This window comes from Onychostoma macrolepis, chromosome 11 (assembly GCF_012432095.1).
Source record: "Onychostoma macrolepis isolate SWU-2019 chromosome 11, ASM1243209v1, whole genome shotgun sequence".
Classification (NCBI taxonomy): domain Eukaryota; kingdom Metazoa; phylum Chordata; class Actinopteri; order Cypriniformes; family Cyprinidae; genus Onychostoma; species Onychostoma macrolepis.
In genome coordinates, this window is record NC_081165.1 from 27108954 (window position 1) to 27134460 (window position 25507).

The following is a 25507-nucleotide window of genomic DNA, read 5'->3' on the forward strand; positions in this document are numbered from 1 at the left end:
AATTATGCTCCCTTCGAACTGGTTTTCTTTAAAATACAAATCCTGTGTAATCCCAGGCTATCTGTAATCAGAAGCACATTTAAAACTGGAATATAATTTTATTTCATTCACATGCGTTTCATAAACATAATCCTTCCTGGATCACAATCCGCCATCAAAATGATACATTTAATTATTCTAGCTGCTGTGAGAAAAGGCTATAAACGATCGGTCACCTGCAGGATCCTCACATGCGATAACCTACTAGCCGGGACAACTTCTTTATGCTTACAGACATGACGTAATGAGCAGCAGCATGCTCGAATTTCCCACGAAAACCCACCCATACCACTTAAATTAGAAAACATTATTATAAGCTTACCGTTGAATCGGGCTAAAGTTATGTACTTGATCAAATACTGATTTCGGATCATTTTAACCAAAAAAATTTAAACTGCAGTCCGTAACTTATTAACAACAACAACAATTTATTATGAAAAATATTGTATATTATTAATATTGCCATTATGATATTATTATTATTATTATTATTGATACATTTTGAACTTATAGTAATTATATATTATTATTATAATTATTATGCATAACATACTGTATTTATATATAAAAACGACTATGTATTATTATTATTTTAATAATATAATTCATTAAAATGTAAAAATAACATTTAATTGTTTTTATTATCATCATAACTTATTGTAATTATACATTGTAATTATTTTTATTAATAATAATATTAAAATAATATTAAACGTAATGTTATTGTCCTTATTAATACAATTTAAAAAAAATAATTATTATGATTATCATTATTGTAAAGATAATTGTAGAGACAATAGATCATCATAAAAATAATGCAAAAATGAATAATTCTTTTTCGTATCATTTTGAAATATGACAAAGCCATGTTCTTGTCTTTCATTATTCCAGTCCTGCTGGGTTCACGTCACCTTCACACGTCATTCACTAGTGAACTCAATGTGTATGTGTGATGAAGGCAGATCTACAGAAGAAAGACTGAGAATCCCAGCCGAGGCTGGAAAGCAGTTACTCCGATGAATCACATCTCCTCCATGCTAATCTGGGGTTTGTCCTGCCGTGAACGGGCGTCATGGCACATTTTGTCATTGCTCGGTCGAAGTAAACATCAAAAATGTTCTAAATGACTTGGCACCATTTTCACTTTCACCGACTAAAAATGATTTGACGCAAGAAATATCCATGTTTGTGTTTGTGTCAGACTTACGTTCAGATACTCCACAGGCTTGGTGACGTTGAACTTGTCCATAGTGGAGATGATGATGGCCGGGGTGGTGAGGAAGAAGAGGAGGATGAAGAGGATGCAGTTAATGATGAAGCAGCGAAGCCACCAGGAAACTCCTCCCAAAGACAGATTCTCCCTGTGATCAACACACACACACACACACACACACACACACACACACACACACACACGCGCTCAGCTATCGACTGCTCACGGGGTGATCCCTGCACATAATGAAGTCAGCACAGAAACGGCTGACAGAAAGAGAAACAGCGGCTGCTGGGAATCCAATAACAGCGTACTGCTCACTGTGTACAGCCTACCATGTTTTTACATTAGTACTGTATGTGAAACAGTATTAGAGGCTATGAAATCAAATTAAGATTTTTTCCCCCCAAATTCCTTTTTATTTTTTTTATTTTTCTGGATTCCGTTTTTTACAATGTCATTTTTTTTTTTTTTTTGTAATTATTTAATTTTTAGGGCTCTGTGAAATCAGTTTTTCCCCTCAAACTCGGTTTTATTTTTTCCCAGATTTTGTGTTTTCTATCTTAATTTTTCTGTTTTCTGATTTAATAATGATTTTATTCAAATTTTACCAATAAACAGCTTATCTGGTCAATTTAATTAAAACTTATTATAATTGAATATATTTTACAATAATAGGGCTCTATGAAATGTTTCATCTTTTCAGAAAATCTGTATTGTCTGTGATTTATGATTTAATACAAATTTCTTAGCAAAAATGTCAGTAATCATTAACAACATTAACAATTTAATTAATGAATTAATCGTTATGAAATTTTGCATTGTACCATAAATCCTATTTTTATGAGTGAATTAACAACAAATTAAGTTTAATACAAATTACATGTTTAGGGTCCTATGAATTCCATTCCAGAAAAAACTAAATTATTTATTTTCACAAATTCTGTTTTTTTTTTTTTTTAATTCCATTTTAATGGTTTAATTAAACTTTAATAATAAACAGCATGTCTGATCCATTCAATAATTAATAAAACTTTAACAATTTAATAACTAATTGAATACATTTCACAACAGTAGTACCCAATGAAATGTTCATCTTTTCAGAAATTCTGTTGTCTTCTAATCTTTCTTGATTTATGATTTAATATAAATGTATTGTGTGGTGGTAAAAATAAAAGCACAAACCATTAAAATCGTATTAATTAATCTTTATGAAATTCCGCATTATACTGTAAATTCTTTATGACTGGATTCTGTGATTTTTTTTCTCTGTTTCCTGCATCGCTGATATCATAGGGCCCTTGAGTACACATTATGAATCAATCTTAATTATTTGCAGACCCATTGAAAAAAAGAGCTCAAGAAACAGAAGGTCAAATCAAGTGCTTTGCATATAAAGTATTAGAAAAAATATCAAATGGCTTTCATAGGCACTGGGATCCAGTTCTTCACCGTGGGCTCTGGTTGTATAACTGCACATTTGAACCAGTCTAAAGGGTCATTTTCCATGCATGCAGAAAACATATGATCAAAAGAGAGAGAATGAGTGTGTTCCTCACCAGCGCACGTTTTGGGGGTCCGGCGCATAGCTGACGCTCCAGTCATAGATATGAAGACTGTCACTGAACTGAGAGGAGCGCGGCTCCTGACGGCACTTACAGCCCTGACACTGACACGCGTTAAAGTCCTTCAGGATGCTGCAGACACACACACACACACACACACACCCCGCATGAGCAACAGATACAAAACCAGAACATCAATACATTTAAAAGCATCAGAAATTTTAAACAAGGCACATTTTTCATTGAATACCTAAAAGCAGCAGCATACATATATAATTCAAATTAATACATTTACAGAATATGCTTTAATAAATAGACTTATTCCAAAAAACAATTTAATAATTGATTTTGACTGGATTCTAAATCTAATTATTTTCTTATTACATTTAAAGGGGCCATGAAATGGATTTTTGAAAATTATTTTAATAACTTCTCTCACACACACGTTTGTTAAAATTATTAAAATGTTGATACAAATATTAAGTGTAATTAAATTATTATAAAAATACAATTATTTTACACAATATTTGTGCACAATATTTTACTTTCATTTCATCCATTAAATATAAAATAATTTCATTTAAAAAAAAAAAAAAAAAAAAATATCAGTGTAAATAAACCCCTCTTTGGAATACTTGATTCTGATTGGTATGATTGGACTCAATCATTATCATTCTGAAAATTATTTTTGTTATATTTAAGAACTTTTGTGTAATATTTTATTTTCCAAATTACTACATTTAGTACAAAAAAAAAAAAAATTATATATATATGAAATATATTTTACCACAATTTCTTTTACACAATATTTGTTTTTTATTCATAGCTAGAGCAATTTGTTTTCTAAAGCTCAAGTGTCGCTCGTCTCATACTCACATCGCCGTCATGGCCTCGTTCTGGAAGGTGACGAACGCCATGCCCAGCGGCTTGGTGTTGACTTTCTCCTTCTCCTTCCTGTACTCCTCTTTCAGCTTGGCCTCCAGTTTGGTGTAATAACTCACAGCCTCCTCCTACAAAACCACACAGATTTACAGCTCGACTGCATCACCGAACATCAGCAGACACGAGCCTCCAGAAACCATTTATTTATTACTTCCTCCCAGAAGAGCTTTCAATTCCTCTGATTGATTCCCAGACAAGCCACAAATGCTTTTGATCAAGGACACGCTACAGGAGTTCAAACCCAGAGAACTAGTGTGTCTTAACCTTTTTTTTTTATTAGTGATTAAAATATTTTCATTAATTAATTTCAAAAATATATTAAAAACAAATTATTTTTAAATGATCAGAATGTTTTGACACATTAAATGCCAATTTGGAATACTTGATTTTGATTGCATTCTGATTATAATTATTTTATTTTATTAAGCGATTTATTCACATTTTATACAACAGTTTACATGAAATTAACCAATAAATGTTCGCCATTTAATTAACGTTTAAATATCTATTGAGATATAAACAATTTTCATTAAGTCAATTTATAAAGTGATTTCATATTTTTACATGAAAGCAACCAATAAATGTTGACTATATTATACCTCAGTAGATATAGCAAGTCAATTTATTAAGTCCTTATTAACATTTTTACACATGAAAGCAAACAATAAATGTTGACTATTTAATTCATTATCTACTGAGGTATAATAAACAATTTTAAATATAAGTCAGTTTATAAATAAATTTTTTCATTATTTATTCATATTCATTTATATGAAAGCAAACAATAATTGTTGACCATTTCGATATTTAAAATGAAACAATTATATATATATATATATATATATATATACACATATACATATATACACATATACATATATACACATATATATACACACATATATACATACATATATATGTATATGCATGTATGTATGTGTGTATATATATAAAATTTATTTATTTATTTATTTTATTTTTTATAAAATGATAAAATTCATAAAGTTGTTTATTTATTTGAATATTAATATAGATAGTAATGATACTGTAGGTATCAAACATATTCAGAGGCCAAAAGGCAAAGTAACGCTTTGCACTATACACTGACAGCACAGAGGCATTGTGGGTAATGCGTTCATACCTCTTCACAGCCTGTAATGGCGCAGCAGCACAGGTGACCGCAGGGTTTGGGGTTGATCATGGCGGACATGTGCTCTTTAGCCATCAGATCCGTGAAAAACTTCTTACTGCGTTCAGTCTTCTTCCTGCAGGACACACACACACACACAGAGAAGCTCAGAGGAAACCTCAGCCCGTTTAACAGATCGATAAAAGGTCTCAGAGGTCAGAAGTCACTCGTCTCTGAATCTAAGAGAGAAACTCACAGGAAGAGCTTCCTATTCTGAGCCAAATCTGAGCGATTCATTGAAAACTAGAATTTTACCTCTCAGCGTTGAGGGACATCAGTTTGGCCACGTTGTAACAAACACGCGCTTCCAGAACGACACAGTTTTCATACGCTTGTCTGTGAGACACAAATGAAGAAATCAACATCTCACAAACACACTTTATGTTACTTTTGAAATCATTATGATATCAGACAATCAGCTAACAGTGTTACTTTGGTTAAAATAGAATTGTGTGAATTTCAAACACAGGCAATTTATTTATTTTGGAAATGCAAGAACTACATTTTCTCAAGTCATTTGCTACGACTGAAGTTTTTCTGTTTGAAAATAAATTAATACTTTTATTCATCAAGGATGCATTACATTGATCAAAAGTGACTGTAAAGACATAAATGTCACAAATTTAAATTTCAAATAAATGCTGTTCTTTTCATCAAAGAATCCTGAAGAATAAAATGCATCACCATTTTATTTTAATTTTTGTGAACTAATGTTTAAATATCTACTTATGTATAATATAGTAAATATTTATTGGTTTTATTTATTTACTTTTATGTAAACAATGTGTACAAAATTTATGTTTGCGTGATTGTTAATGAATAAATGAAAGTAACCAGCAAATTCCTCTTTAAAATACAACTTAAAAGTAACATTTAGAATGTATTTTTTTTATACTAGATTAATTGACAAAATAATTAGAATCAGAATCCAATCTAAATCAAATATTCCAAGGAACATTTAATACATTTTTAATTAGAAATTAATACTTTTATTGATCACGGATGCATTTAATGTTACAAAAGATTTTAAATAAATGCTGTTCTTTTGATCTTCCTATTCATCAAAGAATCCTGAAAAAATCCTGTATCTCTGCTTCCACAAAAATATTGGGCAGCACAGCTGTTTTCAACATTGATAATAATCAGAAATGTTTCTTGAGCAGCAAATCAGCATATTAGAATGATTTCTGAAGGATCACGTGACACTGAAGCCTGGAGTAATGATGCTGAAAATACAGCTTTGATCACGGCAATAAAATTACATTTTAACAGATATTCACATTGAAAACAGTTATTATAAATTCTAAAAATATTTCCAAATTTTTACTGTATTTTTTGATCAAATAAATGCAGCCTTGGTGAGCAGAAGAGACTTCTTTCAAAAACAATGAACTCCTACAGACCCCAAACATTTGAACGGTATTGTACAGTACAGTATCAACTTTTCACCTTGAACTAAACGTCTCTATAAACTGCCATTGTTCATCATTACAGTGAACGACCAGCCTGTGATGTGTTCCTCTGATTTCAGCTGAAGGAAACAGCAGCTCTGTCTCAGGTAAAATGACATTAGACACTGGAGTCTATTCATAGCTCCTCCCTAGCGCCTCATCACACTCATTTTTGGCAAGCGCAGGCTCGGCTGATCGGCCGCATGACTCGAATTTAAAACACTCATTTAGACAATTATGGCAGATGCTTGCAGAAGCTGAGCTCCAGAGAGAACATACACATCCCTGACATCCCAAACCACACGTGATTTTAATATTTGACATGATTTACAGTGGGCAGATATTCCAGTTACCCATTTAGGATGTAAATGTGAAGGGAAAAATTGTGTTTGAAGCATAAAGAGTCGTCTTACTCAAAGTGCTGTTTTATATGGCTTTCTTCTGCGTACTTGGAGATGCCGTTGATAAATAAAGTGCGTTTGACCTGAGGAGAGAGGGAAAAACATGATATTTGGGTTATTTACACATGCACAGACGCTGGAGGACGTTGCAGCGCAGATCGAGGTTAAACGCTCGGCTCAGAAATGTAGGTCAGCGCTATAGACAGACTTCATGAATATTTCATAAGCGTTACAACATGCGTTGCTGCAGCTGCGATGAGCTGCACACGTCACAAGACTCCTCTAGATGGCTTTTCTGTTATTACTGTATACAAAATAAAGGAAATGTTCAGCCAAAAATCATTTAATCATGTTGTAAACCCGTATTAGCCATATAGAGATGTTTAGCAAAATGTTCATGCTGCACTTTTTTTTGTTTAACCCACATAGTGCATTTAAAATATGCATACTATTTTTGCATTATGGGTCCGCCTGGACCTGAAGAATCGTTATTTTATATAAGTGTCATAATATTTGTCATCTAAAACCAAATTGTATCTGATTAGCAGCTTTGAAATAATGAGTGAATGTGAAAACATTTCAAAGATTTGAATGTTTTTATGAATTAAAATTTTGAAAAAAACCCTGAAATTTCAAATTGCACACGAACCACAAAAAAAAAAAAAAAAAAAATTAGCTTTATTAAAATATTATTTAATTTTAGCTTTAAAATTAGGTTTTTGACTAATATAACTTCATAGATAATTTTACAAAAAGTATTTTTGACACCTAAATGGTACCTGGGTCCTAAATGACCCAAACACGCAACATGTAATATTATTTTTAAATGGTTATAAATCTCTTAAATAATAATTGTAAAAAATCTTTAAAAAAAATAAATAAATAAAAGTAATGTGTATTTTGAGGATTTTAAAGCATTTGCAAAGTTTTGTTCCCTTACTAAAAATATTTTTTATACATCTCTTCCAGGTCAATCTAGACCCAAATGCATTACGAGGGTTAAAAAGGAACTGTTCCTTTAAATTGATGCAGTTCACATACCAGATCATCTTCTTTGTAGTGCATCTTGGACGTGTGGCGTCTCATGCTGTAGACGGTGAGGAGCAGGTACATGAAGGCAAATGACGTGTGCAGCCATAAAAGGTTATCTCTGAATCACAGAGAGAAAGAGACATGTCCACTTTACCCAGAACACTCAAAATACATCATGACATCTTCAATTAAAGCGTATGGGGGGGGGGGGGGTTGCAATATATGTGCAATGAATAAAATGTCTCACCCAGAATTCAAGTTGGCGATTGTTGTGCGTCCAAAGCTGTATGCGTTATTGTCTGAGGAAAAAAAAATAAAAACAACAACGTCATTTGTGCTTTTGAAAGCTAACAAAAGGATCATTCTCAGGAAACGCTGTCATTTTGTGCGCTGAACAGTCACAGAATGCAAAAGACAGACATTTTAAAATAAATATATAAAAAACAAAAACAGAAAATAATATTAATAATTAAAGATATTAATTAAATTAATAAAATATTAAGATAAATACATGTGTAAAAACAACTAAAGAAATAATACAAACTTTAAAATATAAAATAAAAGTTAAAATAGAAAATCCAATAAAATAATAAATTAATTAAAATAATAAAACAACAAAAATGATCAAATCTGAAATGATTAAGAGATGGAAATCAATAGAATCAAATAAAATAATTAGATGCATGAAACAAAAAAATAAAAAATAAAGAGTGCACAATATTTTAAGTAATATTTTTTAAAATTGCATTATTAGATAAAGCAAATGAGAAAACTAAACTAAAATACTAAAACACTAAACAAAATTAATCAATAATACTAAAACTAGAACTAAATGAATAATAAAAACTATACTGATGATAAAAAAATAAAATTACTTTAAAATTAAAATGAAAACTAGAAACCAATTCAAAATATTACTATAATAGTATATCAATGATATCCGTACAGATGGATTTTCCTTCCATCTAAGGTCTCAAACACGCATAAGAACTATAGATATGAAATGGCATCTTTTGTTGCAATGGGTTGCATCTGAGAAGCGGACAATTTGCTCAGATGACCTCTTCCTGCCCAAACATTTGCATCAAGCCTGTTTGTCCTCTGTGACTCTGTCCACATTGTTCCCGTCTCCAAGGACTTGTGCGAAGCATCCTCTCATCTGTTTGACCTCTTCCCATTAGTTTTTGTGTCTTTGGGCCGTTCTCCGTCTTTTTCCCTGCACCAGGCATCCAATTACCCATCGAGCAGATAGAAGTTCAATCTCATTACTGGAGCGGAGCGCCGTGGATTATCCCTCTCTGATGATAATCTACAGCGCGCCACGCGAGAGGCCAGAGAGACGGGACTAATGATGGAGTGTTCTGTGCTCAGAAAAATATAAACGGACCATAATGGGAGTCGCATATCTTTTAACTTCATCTTCGGCTGATAAACATCAATAATCACCAGCTCTTTGTGGCCGATGCAATAACTCATGATTGAATGTGTGAACTTGTAAACAGCCAACATATACAAGGCTGTGGTTCCACTCGTTAATCCTGTGAAGGCTGATATATGAAATTTAAACCTTTTTTAAATGGAACCATTTATTGAACCTTCAGACAAAATCTTAAATACATAAATAAATGCTAATTAAAAATTTAAAACCAATTAAAATCAGAAAAATGTAAAATAATAAAAATAAAAATTAAATCATTAGATGTATAATGAAAATAGATTTTAAATGAAAACAAATTAAATGTAAAAATACCAAAAGTTAATAAAATCATAAAATGGATAACTTTATAATAATTCACTTAAATAATAAAATCATGAAAAAATATTTTTAAAATACACTTATAATGAATACAATAATTTTAAAATGATAAAAAACAAAAAAAACAATACAGTCATAATGCACAATAAAAGAAAAATCCTTAAAAAAAAAAAAAAAAACACTTTAGAAATGAATAAAATACAGTTAAAATAAAGGATTTTAAAAGAATGATCAAACCAAAATGCTTGCTAAAAATGTATAACAAATACATTTAAAATAAACAAATTCAACATCTATATAAAACATTTTATAAATTAATAAAATCATAAAACTATTAAAATATGAAAAATATACAAATGTTGTTCTTTTGTTTACTTTACAAAAATCTTACATTTAACAGCAAAAAGACCCGTGAAGCTCGAGCTTGTGCAATTATTCTAGAAGGCCTTTTACTTCCTAAATATGTAAAATACTTTTTGAAATCTGATACAGTAGGCTTTACAGGGTTAATTAATCAAAAAACAAATAGCATATACAGTATTTACCTACAACAGAAAATACTGATTCAAACGAGCCAAAATGAATAATTAGCGTTGAATACATTGGCCACCGATATATCATGCATCACTACTTTCAAGTGAAATATCTACTTTTAAGTGAATATAATACTTTCTATCACTTTTTCATCACCTCTAATGGACCTACAATCGCACCGCTGACTTCTCCGGTTCAGGACTCACCCAGCAGGTTGCCCGAGAAGTTGACCGGCAGAACGATGCCCACCGACAGCACGCCCACCACAACCAGCAGACCGATGATATGCCGCTGGAACGACAGGTAATGAACGGCATCTTCACCGCACTTCTCCCGGATCTCCTCATCCCTGCAGGGAACGAGACTCATCATACTTCATGATAGAGAGAACATATAGAGAGAGAATGCTTGATTACAGAGTATGGACTACTGACTACACAGAACGGAATATCAAATATAAAGGATGGAGTTTTAGGTACGGAATTTTAAGTACATAGTATGGATGGCAGTGTGCAGACTATGTAATATATAGTACAAGAATGGGGTAAATAGTATACTTTATAGAATATATAGTTTGGAATCTGGAGCAGTGAGGTTTCTAAAGGGAAATACAGAAGGTTTGTGAGTTGAAGAAAAGCTAATCAATTAAAATCATAAAAATGCAAAATTAAAATAAGTAATTTAAAAATAGTTGTGAAAAAAATACATTTCAGCAAAATAAAATACTTACTAAAAATACTAAAATCATAAGTCGTGCAACAAAAAAACATTTAAATGTAATAACTGATAAATATAATTCAATAAAAATGCTTGATAAGTGTTTAAAAATCCTAAAACTGTACAATTAAAAGAGATCATTTTAAAATAAAACAATACAAAATTAATACAAATATAAAAATACACAATTAAGAAAAATCATTTTAAAATAAAACTCATACATGAATAAAACAAGTACAACACAATTTTAAATTTGAAAAATAACAGAATAAAAATTTAATTGAAATCAAAACTATACAATTGCTTACTAAAAAATACATAAAATTGCATAATTAAAAGAGATAAATAAATTTAAAGTAAAACATCACAAAATTAATAAAACCATAAAAATATACAATTTAAAAAATCATTTAAAATACAAATCTAAATAAAACTTTCTAAAAACAAATTAAATCATAAAAATGTACAAGTAAAATGAAAACAATTACAATAAAACACTTAAAGACTAAATAATTTGTTTACCTGTATGTCACATAAACGATGTTAGAGAATGGTGAACATGCAAATGTGTTGTTAAATTATTAATATCTTAATTTTAGGGGTACTTTTAGGTCAAAGGAGCTCAGCTGACAAAAACAGTTTGCGAAACTCTCTTGTACAGAACATGCAGTACAGGTCTAGCACTGTGTGTTCTGTTGCCCTGTGCTATTGATATTAACAACCTCACATAGAGCCAAAGAGACACTTACTTTATTCTGAATATGGCAGTCAACCAGGAACAGAAGCCCTGCAATGAAAGCACATCAAACTATGAATGCGTGATGAGCGCAGACACACAAACACACACACACAGAGACTATTACTGCATATATTAATACTTCTTGGGGGTTTTATGGCTCAACACGTCCGGTCAGGCCTATAAAAGGCTCTCGGTGAGAGTATGTGAGGATGCTGGCTGATTTCTCTGGCAGGATTAGAGGTGAACACAGGTGAAGACAGAAAGGAGATGCTGAAGTCCTGCACTGATCTCTTAAGAGGCTGGAAAACAGGCTTAAGATGGGATCCCAAGGGCAGATTTTGGTGGGTGATGTCACCTGTTAAATTTTCCTGCTGAAATCTAATCCCACACAGGTTTTTGATGTCGTCTGTGAGTGAGGCTAAATCACACAATTTCCTCTGAATTAGTGGTTGACCGATATATTGCAACGGCCAATATATCGGCCGATATTTGGCATTTTTCAACTATCGGTATCGCACAATCAGTTTTTCTGTGTGGCCAATGTGTTGATATTCCCAAGGCAGATAAATCATCTAATATTTGACATTTTTCCAATTATCGGCATTGGACAATCAGTTTTTGTGTTTGGCCGATGTGTCGAAATTGCCATGTCTGATATATCGGCTGATATTTGACAGTTTTTAAACTACTAGCTGATCAGTTTGTGTGTTTGGCAGATGTATTGATATCACCAAGGCCGATATACTGTACGACATTTTTCAACTATCGGTATCGGACAATTGTTTTTTTTCCTGTTCGGCCGATGTGTTGATATTAACCAGGCCGATATATAAGCCATTATTTGGCATTTTCTAAACTATCGGCCAATCAGTTTTTCTGTTTAGCCAATACGTCAATATCAACATCACTGTATGGCCGATGTGTCGATATTGCCATTTTTTAAATGTGCATCAGTCAATTAGTTTTTGTGTTTAACATGTGTCAATACCACCAAGGCCGATATTTGACATTTTTTAACTGTTGGCCAATCAGTTTTTTTGTTTAGCCAATGTGTCGATATTGCCAAGGCCGATATATTGGCCAGTATTTGGTATTTTTTTAAACTATTGGCCAGTAAGTTTTTCTATGTCAACATTAACATTGCTGCATGGCCGATGTGTCAATATTGCTTTTAATTGTTAATTAAAATAATACAAGTAAAACAAAAGTATAATAAAAATAAAAACATTTTTGTTTAATTATTTTTTAATTTAATACATTTTAATATACAGCATTATAGTTGTATTATATATAAAATATATAACATTTACTTTTAGCCTGCACGCCTCAATCAAATGTAATTTTTGGCCCTTCGTATTAAAATATATGGGCACTTCAGTTTTTTATTTTATTTAATTTAATCATTCAAATAATTTTTACATTTATTTAGTTTCAAATTATTTTGTGAATATATAAATATGTACATAAATATAAATTTAATTTCAGCAGCATTGTTTAAAAAAAAAAAATCTATAAGTTAAATATATATCAGCTTTATGCTGACCATTAAAAAAAATAAATCTATTTTAGTCAATCACTACTCTAAATCACTTCAAGGGATCCTGAGGTTTCGGTTTGAGGGAGTTTATTTGGAGGTTTTGTTGAGTCAGTTTCTCTCCCGAAGGCTTCTGGAGACTTTCAAGGACGCGGTCCAAAATGAGTGCAGAAATGCTGGTTCATCATGACTGTGATTTAAAACGAAATGAAGGAGGGAGGAAGTTCTCGCCCTCTATAAAGGCCGTTGGTTCTTTCTGAGCATATATAACGTTGACGTGAGGTCAGTGTTGCATGGAAAAATCAATGGAGTCCATGGGGAGCGAGAGGGGCTGGGAGATGCGCTTTGGGAAACGGGTAATAAAGACATCGAGTTTGACCCAAAGTCAAATCGCCTACTCGTATTGAAAATAAATTATTTCACGAAATAAATTACTTTAACGTCCCTTTAACTTGGCTTTTTTTCCAGATACATTTCAGTTTTCATCACAGCAATAAATTACATTTTACTACAATTTAAAATAACTGTTTCTACTATACTATAAATTTGAATATATAGTAAAACGTAATTTATTGCTGTGATCAAAACTGAATTTTCAGCATCATTACTCCAGTCTCCAGTCTCCAGAAATCATTCTAATATGCTGATTTGCTGCTCAAACATGTCTGATTATTATCAATGTTGAAAACAGCTGTGCTGCCCAATGTTTTAGTGGAAACCGTGATTCATTTTATTTTTCCAGGTTCTTTGATGAACAGAAAGCATTTATTTGAAATATAAATCTTTTGTAACATTATAAATGTCTTTACTGTCACTTTTGATCAATTTAATGCATCCTTGCTGAATAAAATTATTTATTTATGGATGCAGATGGGAGGAGGGGCGGAGCCAAAGGAGTGATTGACAGGTGTCTTACATTATCTCGTTGTTCGAAATCCACCGAGCTGGAGACGGAGGTGAGACGTTCGTATCGGTCCGGCGTTTCAGAATGAAGAGCTGAAGCCACACTGTACACACACACACAAACAAGAGACAGAAAGCAGAAGGAAAAAGGGAAAGAATAAAGTGAGAAACAGTGGCTCAGGTCTTCTGAAGAGTTAAAGTGGATGTTTTTGGTTATTCTGAAGGCCAAGCGGAGCCGGACAGTCAGAAAGCCTAAACGTTTAGGTCCACAGAGGCAAATATAGGTCAGTCTCATCTCAGGGTAGATGGGATATTAAGTATTTACGGGCTTGAGGAACAGAGGATACATCTATAAAGCACATTTCCCTCTGTATGCTAAAAGATATTAATCCACAGTTGAGATGAAGCCTAATCTACCAAAACACACCGCAGCACAAACACAGATCTAACCCACTCTGAGAGGAAGATGCTCATGCTCCTTAGATTCAGTTTTGAGTGTTTAGAGGCTACAAACATCTAAATCCAAAGTCATTTATGTGTTTCAAAATAAAGTCTGATACAATTAGGCTGATATATACATATTTCCTGTTTTTTTTTTATTATAAGAAAAATAAAATAAATGTATTAGTAAAGAGTAATCGATTTAATAAGCTTGACCCATTTATGCACTTTAAAATAAAAATGCAAAAATAAACTGCAATTGCTTTAAACAATTAAAAATTCAGCTTAAACTATTATAAAATCTCACATATTTCCAGATTTTTTAAATATAAATTTATATATAGATAACTTATCAACCCGATTACTCGTTTATGAACACATTTTAGCACCTAAAGTCATTTATTTTTGCGTTTTAAAGCATTGCTCACTAGCTTTGATGAATGTTTCATACCGAGCCGTTTTAAAAACTGTACACGTTCAAGACATCATCTCTATGACGTTACTAGTTCCTAGTTGAAAACCAGCAGGTTTAAAGGGCCGGATCCTCTTTCTTTGCGAGAAACGATTCCATAACAGCACTGACACAGTTTGAAAAAGGATCCTGTCAAACGCATCATTACCGTGGTTTCTCTGCTGCAGGTCTGGATGACTGACAGACTCAGACTAACTGAATAAGAAGGATCCGTGTGGGACGCAGGAATCGTCCTCTCTGAAACACGTGCACTGCTGCGTCTCAAATGCAGTGATAAGAACACCGGTTCAAAAGGTAACCGGGTCAGAACGAACATTTAACAAATGAGTAAAAATAAATCCCTGGGTTGAGCATTTCCTGACCTCAGCACTGAGTAACACTCTGAACGGAGTCCAAGCTCTATTTCTACACTTGTTTTCATTCGTCAACACATCACCTGTCAATCAAATCAAATCAGTAAGACAGCAGTGTTTGTGCAGCAGAAATCTCTGCTGATGCCATGAACAGACTCTGCTGGTTTAGAGCTAAAGCGAATTAAATTCTATACAGCTTGTGATTTATACTGTATGTGTAGGGATAGCGCCGAAGTCACTGGACAACTTTTATATTCCATGTCTGGACTCCTTCAATGATGCTTTATAGTTGTAGTTTTGTTTGTTTTTTTTCCTTTTGGGCATTAAAGAATTAAAGATGCAAATGTGCAAATAAAAAAAAATTAAATAAATTGAAACAAATTAGTGTACAATATTATACTGTATAATATTTCTTACATTTCCCTTTTTATTACATAAATTCTTATATGCACACTAAGAAAAACAAAAAGAAAACAGACAAACAGTCTGATAACTTGTTTGCTGGTTGACTAGTCACCTTTCGTGACTTATCCCTACCTTGGAATATCATGAGGGTGAATAAAATTCTAACAGAATTTTCATTTTTTGGTGAGATATTCCTTTAAATCCATTTGAAATTGACTATTTTGCTGCTTCGGACCATTAGGACAACTCTGGGAGAACAAGGACACCGTCATCTACAGCTAAAATGACCTCAGCGGCTCCGTTGTGGAGATCATATCCACCTATGATCACCAAATCACTCTACATGAGAAGATACACATTCACAAGGGCAGGACGACTCACAATACTCAGGGGTCTCTTTGGATCCACTTTTGGGGTCACAACGGGTCAGAAAGACACGCTAAAGCTCTTTTACCTGCGTACAGGCTCATAGTTACTCCGTTCCTTCCTCCTACTGTAGTCAAATAACAAACGTCACAAAAAGAGACATGAAGGGCAGGCAGTTATTGACACTCATGTGTTAGAGGCCCTTCGGAAAACCAAATTTACACACACACACACCAGAGGAATATTAATATGTGGGGAGCAGTGAGAGAAAACACTCAGGAGAACAATCACACACAAACCTTTAAAGCAACATCTTGTGTGTTAGAAAAAGGTCAAAGGTGAGGAACCCCCACAATTACAAACCATTACACACACACAAGTTTATCAGAAGAAGTGAGCGGTTAGTTCTTCAGTGAGCAGAATAAAGCGGAGGAACAATAACTGAACATACTACTCCCGCTCCTCCAGACCGCTGAATCTTCTCTTCTGTCTTGGGAAGGAAAGAAAAAAACAAGAGGAAGGAAAAAATAAGCTTGAATTCATTCAGATCAATAAATCTCTGAAGACTGCCACTGTCAGAGCTTCAGCTGTGGAAATAGAGCGGCGTTAGGTGAGAAAATGAGATGCATGATATCTGAGAACATATCAGTATCTCCCAATATACTTTAAACAAAAGTATAAAAACAAAATAAATAAATATATATAAAAATACAAAAAAAAATGATAATAATAATAATAATAAAATTAAATATACAAAAGAAAATAAATTCAAAAAGAAAATAAAATTCAAAATGTAAATAAAATATAAAAATAACTAAATATTAAATAAAACAAAAAAGGTAACATAACATTAGGTGCAGTAATAATAATAATAATAATAATAATAATAATAATAATAAGTTTTATTTATAACGCCTTTCAAATACCCAAGGACACTTTACATAAGGTAAATAGAAACACAAACACAAAAATAACAAGTGTACACAGATAGTATACAACACGAATAGCCAAGCAGCAGACAGAGATGCAAATGGTATGCAATATACAGATAAGTCACAAAACAAGCATAAAGCAGAAAATTAAGGCAATCAATTAAGAAAACATATTGTGAATAAGTGAGTTTTGAGAGCAGCTTTAAAGGTCTGGAGTGAGGAGATAAGACGGAGACCTTGTGGTAGTGTATTCCAGAACATGGCAGCTGAAACACAGAAAGCCCTACCACCTACACTAGGTAGCCAGAATTTGGGTACTACAAGTACATTTTCAGAACTCGATCTCAAACGGGCAGGAACATAGGGCAGAATTAATTCAGAACGGTAAGAAGGTGCTAATCCATAACGGGCCTTGAAAACTAAAACAAGAATCTTAAACTGAATACGATAGGTGAAAGGGAGCCAATATAATTGCTGTAAAACCGGAGTGATGTGGGCTGATTTCTTGGTAAATTTTACAATAATCCAAACAATAGAGTTACAATAATCCAAACGCGACGTAATAAACGCATGAACAACAGTTTCAGCATCTTTGGAATTTAAAGAAGGCCGTAGGCGGACAATATTACGAAGGTGAAAAAAAAAAAAAAAAGCAGGATTTGACAAGCTGATTGATATGGGATTCAAAACGTAGACTAGAATCATGATTATACCAAGACTGTGTATAGTGGGAGAGGGATGGACTATAACTCTGTCAATGTTAATGGAGTAGTCAGGTTGGGAGGAGACAAGGGATTTAGGGCCAACTAACAGAAATTCAGTTTTTCCAGTATTTAACTTTAAGAAGTTTTGGGCCATCCATATACTTTGAGATCATGTAAGCAAGATGTAAACGAAGAAGGGGGCGAAAACAGAATTGGGCTGTACGGTAAAATATATTTGCGTATCATCGGCATAGCTGTGGAGATTTAGACCATGGCGCTGGATGATCTGACCCAGAGGAAGCATATAGATTAAGAATAGGAGTGGACCAAGGACAGATCCTTGAGGTACTCCATGAGAAAGAAGGAAAAAAAAAAAAAAAAGCATTAGCATTGATAAATCCAAATCTCATTCTGTTACATGGACCTGTAAGACAGTGCCAGTAATGCCGAACTCCAAACGGTCAAATCCCAAAATATAATGACGACCCAATCCGAGTGCACAGTAGAAAGCTGCAATGCACATGCTCCACATTTCTGTGATATTTCAATGAGTCTAGGATACTTATTTAATGCCAACAGCTGCTTAAAGTGGCTCAATTACACCACATTACAGCTGTGCTTTCAATTCAGTGGAATGTACACAGTGGAAGACAGCAAGAAGAGAGTTGGAGAAGCAAAATTTCCCTACGAACCCAGTAGGAAGCTTATCAAAGCTCTATTTCCTGTTTCCACTACTACAGGAAGCAGCAAAGCATCAAACAGTTAGACTTTTAACAAGAAATCAATTTATACAACAGCCTTCAAAGCCCTCAGAATCACAAATATGCAAATGGTACCCCTCACTTAATGCCCCAAAAGAATCAAGGTAGTACCAGGGTAGGTTACTGGTTAGTGATCACCAGATTAAACTGTAGCTCTTACAAGCTCAGTCTTTAAAATGATGTATGTGGCACTTATGTAACCAAGTTAAAAAAAAACAATGCCAGCGGCTCTGTCTATTTCCAGCAACCTTAATAAGCAGCAAATAATACATGATCGATTCAAAGGAAAATTATATGTGGGAACATTTCTGGCCCCATTCCGGACCAATGGGGGGCACTAAACAAAAACCAAGAGGAAGAGCAGAGTGAAAATAGAAACACAGTGGTGATGTGCACCGACAGCAGCAGAAACACAGCAAATATGCTCAGCGATAATGAAACCCACTGTCTCATGAAGCAGATGGCTTGTGGGAGCGGTTTTTAATTCACTTCCTTTTCCTGCCAAAGAAACATCAGTGGATCATGAAGGTTTTTGGGTGCGTTTAGTTGCACCTGGATATTCAAGCTGTGAGACTGGGACGAAAGCACACGTGGGGTGTACAGATGGACGAAGACTATCTATATGAGGCAGAACCTGATTTATAATGATCCAAAACTACTAGCGTTGTCAAGAGACACTCCTGAAAGAACATCATTTAGAGGATTGTGATTCATTAATTCATTCGGCACACATGAGTCAATTTCTACTAAAGGACAAATTCTGAAAGCAATGTTCAAACTTAATGAAACTTGGTACATATGAAAATCAGGACAATTTGAGGACACACACCAATTGTCATCCAATTCCGCCATAGTGGGCGGATCTTTATGAATCTGCAGCTTTGATCAAGGAAGTTCAGTTCTCGGACGACAATTTTTATGTTGTACCAAACTGTGGTCATTTTCTCAAATTTTGCCATTTATTTAGACCCTCAAGATAGCAAAATTTGGCTATAATTTGAGTTGTTGAGCTGTGTTTGTCTTTATTTGGCATGGGTCTGAAAACCAAGGAGGTTACTTCTTTGCAAGACTATAATTTCTCAAAAAACAAACTTAAATTTCATCCCATGAGACACAGAAAGACTATTTCATCAGTAACCAGAGGTGGTGGTCTTTCTGTTTACTCAAATGTGTTCTTAAGACCTGTGGTTAGCAGAAAGTGATGGTTAATCTCAGTGATTCTACTCAATCATCAGGTTTGCAGCCACTTCTGGCCACCATAGGTGGTACTCTATGAGAGGACTTCATTGATTGGATGAGATGATCTCCACTGATGCTGGTCATTTCAGTTCACAGTGTGGAACGGGGATTCTGGGGATTTTATCCACATCTGCCAAACCCTGTCATTTTTCAGACTGTGTACATGGGATTCAAATAACGCCAAGATGTAATGCTTTCTTTTTCAAAGCAGTTTTCTTTTGCTTGGCATTTTCCAAGTAAAACACCATACATACATCTTCTACAAAGAATATAAAGAGGATCTGAAGACTGCACATCAATGAGAATTCATTCAATTTGACATCCAAATGACACCCATAAATCAGGCAGGTTTGACAGCGACATGTCCTTACCTGTCAGCATCGGTCACCAGGGCCAGACGGCCATAATCCCATGCCACTTTCCGCAAAACAGAGAAGACAAAAAGAAGAACCTGGGAGATGGAGATACAGAGACAATTAGCCATGTGATAAAGAGAGAAGTCAAGCTAATACACAAATTCCGTTAAAATAAATGTGCTCAAGGCCAAATGTTTACAAGCATATTGTGAAATAAATAGTTACTGTGACATGAAATTGTCCATCCAATAATGTAAAAAAAGTAATACTTAGGTGAAAAAACACTCTTGAAAGAACAATCTAGGGGATTTTTATTTATTAATTCGTTCATCACGCAAACACAAGCCAATTAAATGTTTGGCCATGGCCTACTTCTACTAATGAATGTATCTTCTGAACACATTAATCAAACTTAATGACATCTGGTACATAAGAAAATAAGGACAATTTAAGGGAAAACACCAATTTTCATCCAATCCCGTCCATAGGGGGCACTATAACTACAAAATCCTGATAAATCTGCTGTTTTGATCAAGGAAGTTCAGCACTTGGACAACAATAATTCTGATCTACCCAACTGTGGTAATCTATTTAGACCCTGATGATGACAGCAGTTAGCCTACCAGATTGAAGAAAAGAAAAATGCAATTAATAAATCTGTGGATAAATCAAGGCACCTAATTTCCAGCGATATCATCGACTTGATTGCACAGATACTATTTAAACTGAACTGAGCTGGATGATGACATCATTGAATTCAATAATGAAATGCCTTTAACTGAAAATTGAGTGTTTAATCTTGTCATTTTACATTATTGAAATTATTTTCCTATTTTGGTATTGGAAAGTTGCTTTGACAATCTGTATTGTTAAAGGTCCCATGATATGCTGCTTTTTGGATGCTTTTATATAGGCCTAAGTGGTCCCTAGTACTGTATCTGAAGTGTCTTTCCCGAAATTCAGCCTTGGTGCAGAATTTCAGCCACTACAAGCCAGTCCTACAATGAGCTTTCCTTAGGACGTGCCATTTCTGTGTCTGTAGCTTTAAATGCTAATGAGGAGGAGAGAGGCGGGGCAAGGTGGAGGGTGGGTGGCCTTAACCAGCTTGCGGCCACGGTACCATGCGCTAATGTTGACAGGGGATGTATCGCAATGGCTCGTAGACACTCAGTCTTTCAAGCTTTTCAGTTTGACCCAGAATCTGATCCGGATGGAGAAGTACCGGATGAAGAAGTTGCAACTCAGCGGCTACAGCAGGACGTCTCCGAATGGTTAGTTTAAAATATTGTGTCTGGATAAGGTACTTTAGTTGGTTTGTTTATGTATGCTGTTACAGTTATTATCATGTAGCTAATGCTAGCCTACATTGTTGGCTTTTCATGTTGCTCTGATTTGCTACGGTTCTAAAGCTGCATTAGCATCTATATCAGTAATCTTTGTAATTTAGAGAAGACTGTTCTCTGGATAATTTTTTTAATGACAAAGTTGCCCATGTCCACATATATTGAAGTCATGTTACACATGTCACACTTCATAGGCTCGGATGAAGGAACTAAAAAAAAAAATACTTCGGTGTTCATTTGTACATCCAAACACTGAGCAACTGCCATGCTTCGCTCGTTTGCAAGCCATGATGTCTCTCAAGGAAAAAAAAAAATATATATATTGCGCTTGCCTCGCACAGTAGTAGCTCATTTTCTCATGGGCGGGCAAAGCAGAGAAAGGGGAGGTAACGTTTCCCCGTATGACGACATAAAGGGAAGCTTCCAGATTGGGCCATCTGAGCTTTCATTTTCTCAAAGGCGAAGCTGGATACCCAGGGCTCGGTTTACACCTATCGCCATTTCTAGCCACTGGGGGACCATAGGCAGGCTACGGGAACTCATATTAATGTTAAAAAACCTCATAAAGTGAAATGTTCATGCCATGGGACCTTTAAAAGCGCTATATAAATAAAGGTGAATAAAGGCTTAATTGTTCTGCTGATGTGGTTTGGGGCTTTTAATCAGGTTTATATTGACCTGAGCAGAGATGAAGAACTCGTTTGCCATTTACACTGATGTGCAGCTCGCAACTGAAGACATCAGTAAGAAATGTAGGTCAAGAGGGCAGCCAAGGTGCTGAGTTAGGCAGCTGACAGAGTTAGTAGGTTAAACCACTGCTGTTACGTAGCTCTGACAGCCACTCGCTTCAGCTCTGTCTGCCCATGTACATTCAAAATGCAAGGTCGCTTGATTTTTCCATATGAAGAGATCATGTAAATCTGACCAGACAACCAGAAATGTGGGTCAATCCATTGGTGCCAAGGTCAACATTCTAAAATTCTGTTCCATTAGAATAGCACAGCCCTGCAGTGTAAATTTAGATCTGTCTAAATGATTAAAAAAAAAAAAAAAAAAAAAACCTGCATGATAAATGGATGGATTAAATTGACTGCATGTAGACAGGAAAAGGCTGTTTGTCATCTCTTCGCCAGATCATCATGAAATGCCAATTCTCACCATTAGATGTACAACGCAGATGAACATTTTAATAATCATTTTGCTGTGTTTGGGTATTTTAAAGCTAATATCAAACTATTCTTGTTTTCTTCTACAGGCAGAGCTCAAAGTCATCAAGGTGCACATTTTTTCATGCAGGACATTTACCAGGAAGCACATAAAGTCCAGCGCAAGGACGGTGGGAACACCTCCGAAGGGCAGGCCCTGCAGCACGGTACTGCGGATCCGGGCTGAGTAGCAGTAGTCTTTGGAAGCATTGCTGTAACAGTTGGCCTGACTCGTACAGGTCGGGTTCCCAAAACTCCACATCATCATGACCAGATGTTTCACCTCAATCACTGCAACATCCTGATGAAGAACCTAAGAAGGTGAAACAGATAAGATTATTTACACTCATTGTAACTACACAAAAATATAACATTCTAGAGTCAAGTTTTTTTTAAAAGAAAAAATGCTATATTTATTCTTAAATAATAATAGTAATTATTGGTTGACTGATATATTACCGTATATTGGCCGATATTTGACATTATCGGTATCAGCCAATAAGTTTAAAAAACAGCTTTTATTTTGACAGCAATGGGAAAATCCTTTTTTTTATTTTTTTTTTTAAGAAACATAAAATATTTATACTTAAATAATAATAATAATAATAATAATACTACATATTGGTTGGCCGATATATTGCCATACATCAGCCAATATTTAGAATTAAATCGGCCGATAAGCGTCAACAAAAGCGTTCATTTTGACCGTGCTAACAACAGCAAATCCTGAGTGCACATGCAAGCATAACCTCTAAAACCTCCATTTTGAACTATGCAAACTATTCATGTTTTAACTATTTCTTTGTAAAACTAACCATTTAACTAAATTAAAAGTTTTTTTTTTATTATTATTGTTTTTTAGGAAAAATTACATATTTATAATAATAGTAATTACTGGTTAACCGATATATTGTCAAGGCTAATATATGGGCTGGTATTTGACAATAAATTATCGTTATTGCCAATGTGTCAGAGGCACATTTTTGACAGTGACTGGAAGAGACTTATTTTGACAGTGCACCTGAGCGTAGATGTGGGTATAATCTTTAAATCCTTGATTTCAAACTAAGCCAACTATTAATGGTTTTAATTATTTCTTTATGAGAAATACTAGTTAATTTTTCTAACCAATTTCAGTTTGATTCATTTTACAAGTTATGATTTCTAATTTAGTAAATATATAGCCATGGCTGGTGCATTGGCCAATATTTGACATTTTTAAATTATCCGTATCGGCTGATAAATGTCAGTAAATATGTAAAATACATCTAAATTTCATTGCAGCAATCGTTATGCATGTTACTTTAAATATATATATATATATATATATATATACACACACACACACACATTTTTTACACATACCTCATCATACTTATCACATATGTGCTATCGGTCACTCTCCTCTTTAAGTTATCGGTATCGGCCATCGAAAAAGCCATATTGTTTGACCACTAATAATAATAATAATAATATAATTTAATTTAGTATTATTATTACTGTGGTAAAGCTGTACAAATGCACAGTCTCTGGCTTTTCTCCAACATTTAGAGTATTCAAATGGACAATCAACACTGAGACAACAAGCAGATATGAAAGCAGTCAGCATCATCTGACAGTCTCCTCGCCCTCATACTGAGTGCGGTTATATAATGCAGATCGCTCTGACGCAATGGAACACCAGCCACTCGTTTGATGAGCGTCCAACTCCTCTCCTCCGTCTGAATCAGCCCACTCATCCCAGCGCTCACCTGCTCTCACACGCTCCGCCGGCAACAGCCATTCCCTCTGCGGCCCAGCGCCGCCAACACCTTGGCAAGAACCATGGGAAATCTAAACAGCCCACACAGATCCGCAGCACTAAAAACAGGACGGATCATTTCAGCTACATCTAAAAAAACTGATTTCAGGCAAGCACAGGGGAGTCAAGTGTTTGTGCCACACCGGTGACAGACGTCTGTGTGGGAGTTTTCTGACTGAAGGGAAACGGATGTCTAACTGCTAATGATCTGAGGTTGTAGGTTTGAACACATGCAGGTATTCGATGCAATGTTACTGAGATGGATGAATGTTTTACCTATATACGGCCACCATTCAACCAGTTGCTGTAATCACTAGTTCAAATGTGGTTGGACAGTATCTGCACAACTATTATGATTGGCCGGCATCTATGCAGATTTCTAGCAGTAAATAAGAGGAAAGAGGAAGATTTGCAGTAAATGACGACTTCAATTTGGGTCAGAATGTGACTTTTATAATGCCTAATAATAAAAACAACAACAATAAACTATTATTATTAGATTTATTATAAATATTATTATTATTAATGCCTTTAGGTAATAATAACAACAACAACAACAACAACAACAACAACTAATAATACTGTAAAATACATAATATAAAGTAGAATTATCAAATTAATAATATATTGAAATAAATAAAATACAACATACTATATTATATACAATAATAATAATACATTTAAATAAATAAATAAATAAAATACAATAATTAAATACAACACAATATAATACTATAAAATATATAATATAAAAAAAGAAGAGGAAGAAAAAAAAATCCACATCCTTAAAAAAAAAAAAAAAAACACTTAAAATGTGATTCTGAAATAGGCACAAATGTGTTTCTATAAACAATTCAACCTAATAAATGTAAATCTACATTGTCTCCCAGAAGGTGTAAGACTTAGGCCCATTTCAAATCTGGCCTAAGACTGATAATATAAAATTTTACAGGCTTGCATGAGTACTGTCTGCTCATACAATACTTGATGATAAATCGACTGATCATTTTCATAGATCGATTTCATTGTTTTCAATCTGCACCAGATGAGAAAGCTATACTTTTAAGACCAAAAGACTGTACGGTTTATATAAAGAGCAGCCAGGATAAATTAT

General features: G+C 34.1%; 1 protein-coding gene across 3 annotated transcripts in view; it reads right to left on the minus strand.

The window, feature by feature from the left end:
* The window catches only part of LOC131549152 (CSC1-like protein 2), a 50068-nt gene that overhangs the window by 9692 nt on the left and 14869 nt on the right, over window positions 1-25507 (minus strand). For 2 of the 3 annotated variants that reach the window (XM_058791007.1, XM_058791006.1), the window contains exons 2-15: window positions 22693-22905; window positions 20060-20139; window positions 16504-16542; window positions 14029-14119; window positions 11589-11626; window positions 10329-10471; window positions 8080-8131; window positions 7842-7950; window positions 6813-6883; window positions 5204-5284; window positions 4901-5024; window positions 3694-3827; window positions 2812-2949; window positions 1247-1400 (exon numbers count right to left, since the gene is read on the minus strand). In XM_058791007.1, the coding sequence (XP_058646990.1) occupies window positions 1247-1400; window positions 2812-2949; window positions 3694-3827; window positions 4901-5024; window positions 5204-5284; window positions 6813-6883; window positions 7842-7950; window positions 8080-8131; window positions 10329-10471; window positions 11589-11626; window positions 14029-14119; window positions 16504-16542; window positions 20060-20139; window positions 22693-22860 (1422 nt within the window). In that variant the 5' untranslated portion in view covers window positions 22861-22905. The remainder of the gene's footprint in view (window positions 1-1246; window positions 1401-2811; window positions 2950-3693; window positions 3828-4900; window positions 5025-5203; window positions 5285-6812; window positions 6884-7841; window positions 7951-8079; window positions 8132-10328; window positions 10472-11588; window positions 11627-14028; window positions 14120-16503; window positions 16543-20059; window positions 20140-22692; window positions 22906-25507) is intronic. The other variant, XM_058791008.1, reaches the window with a different exon arrangement.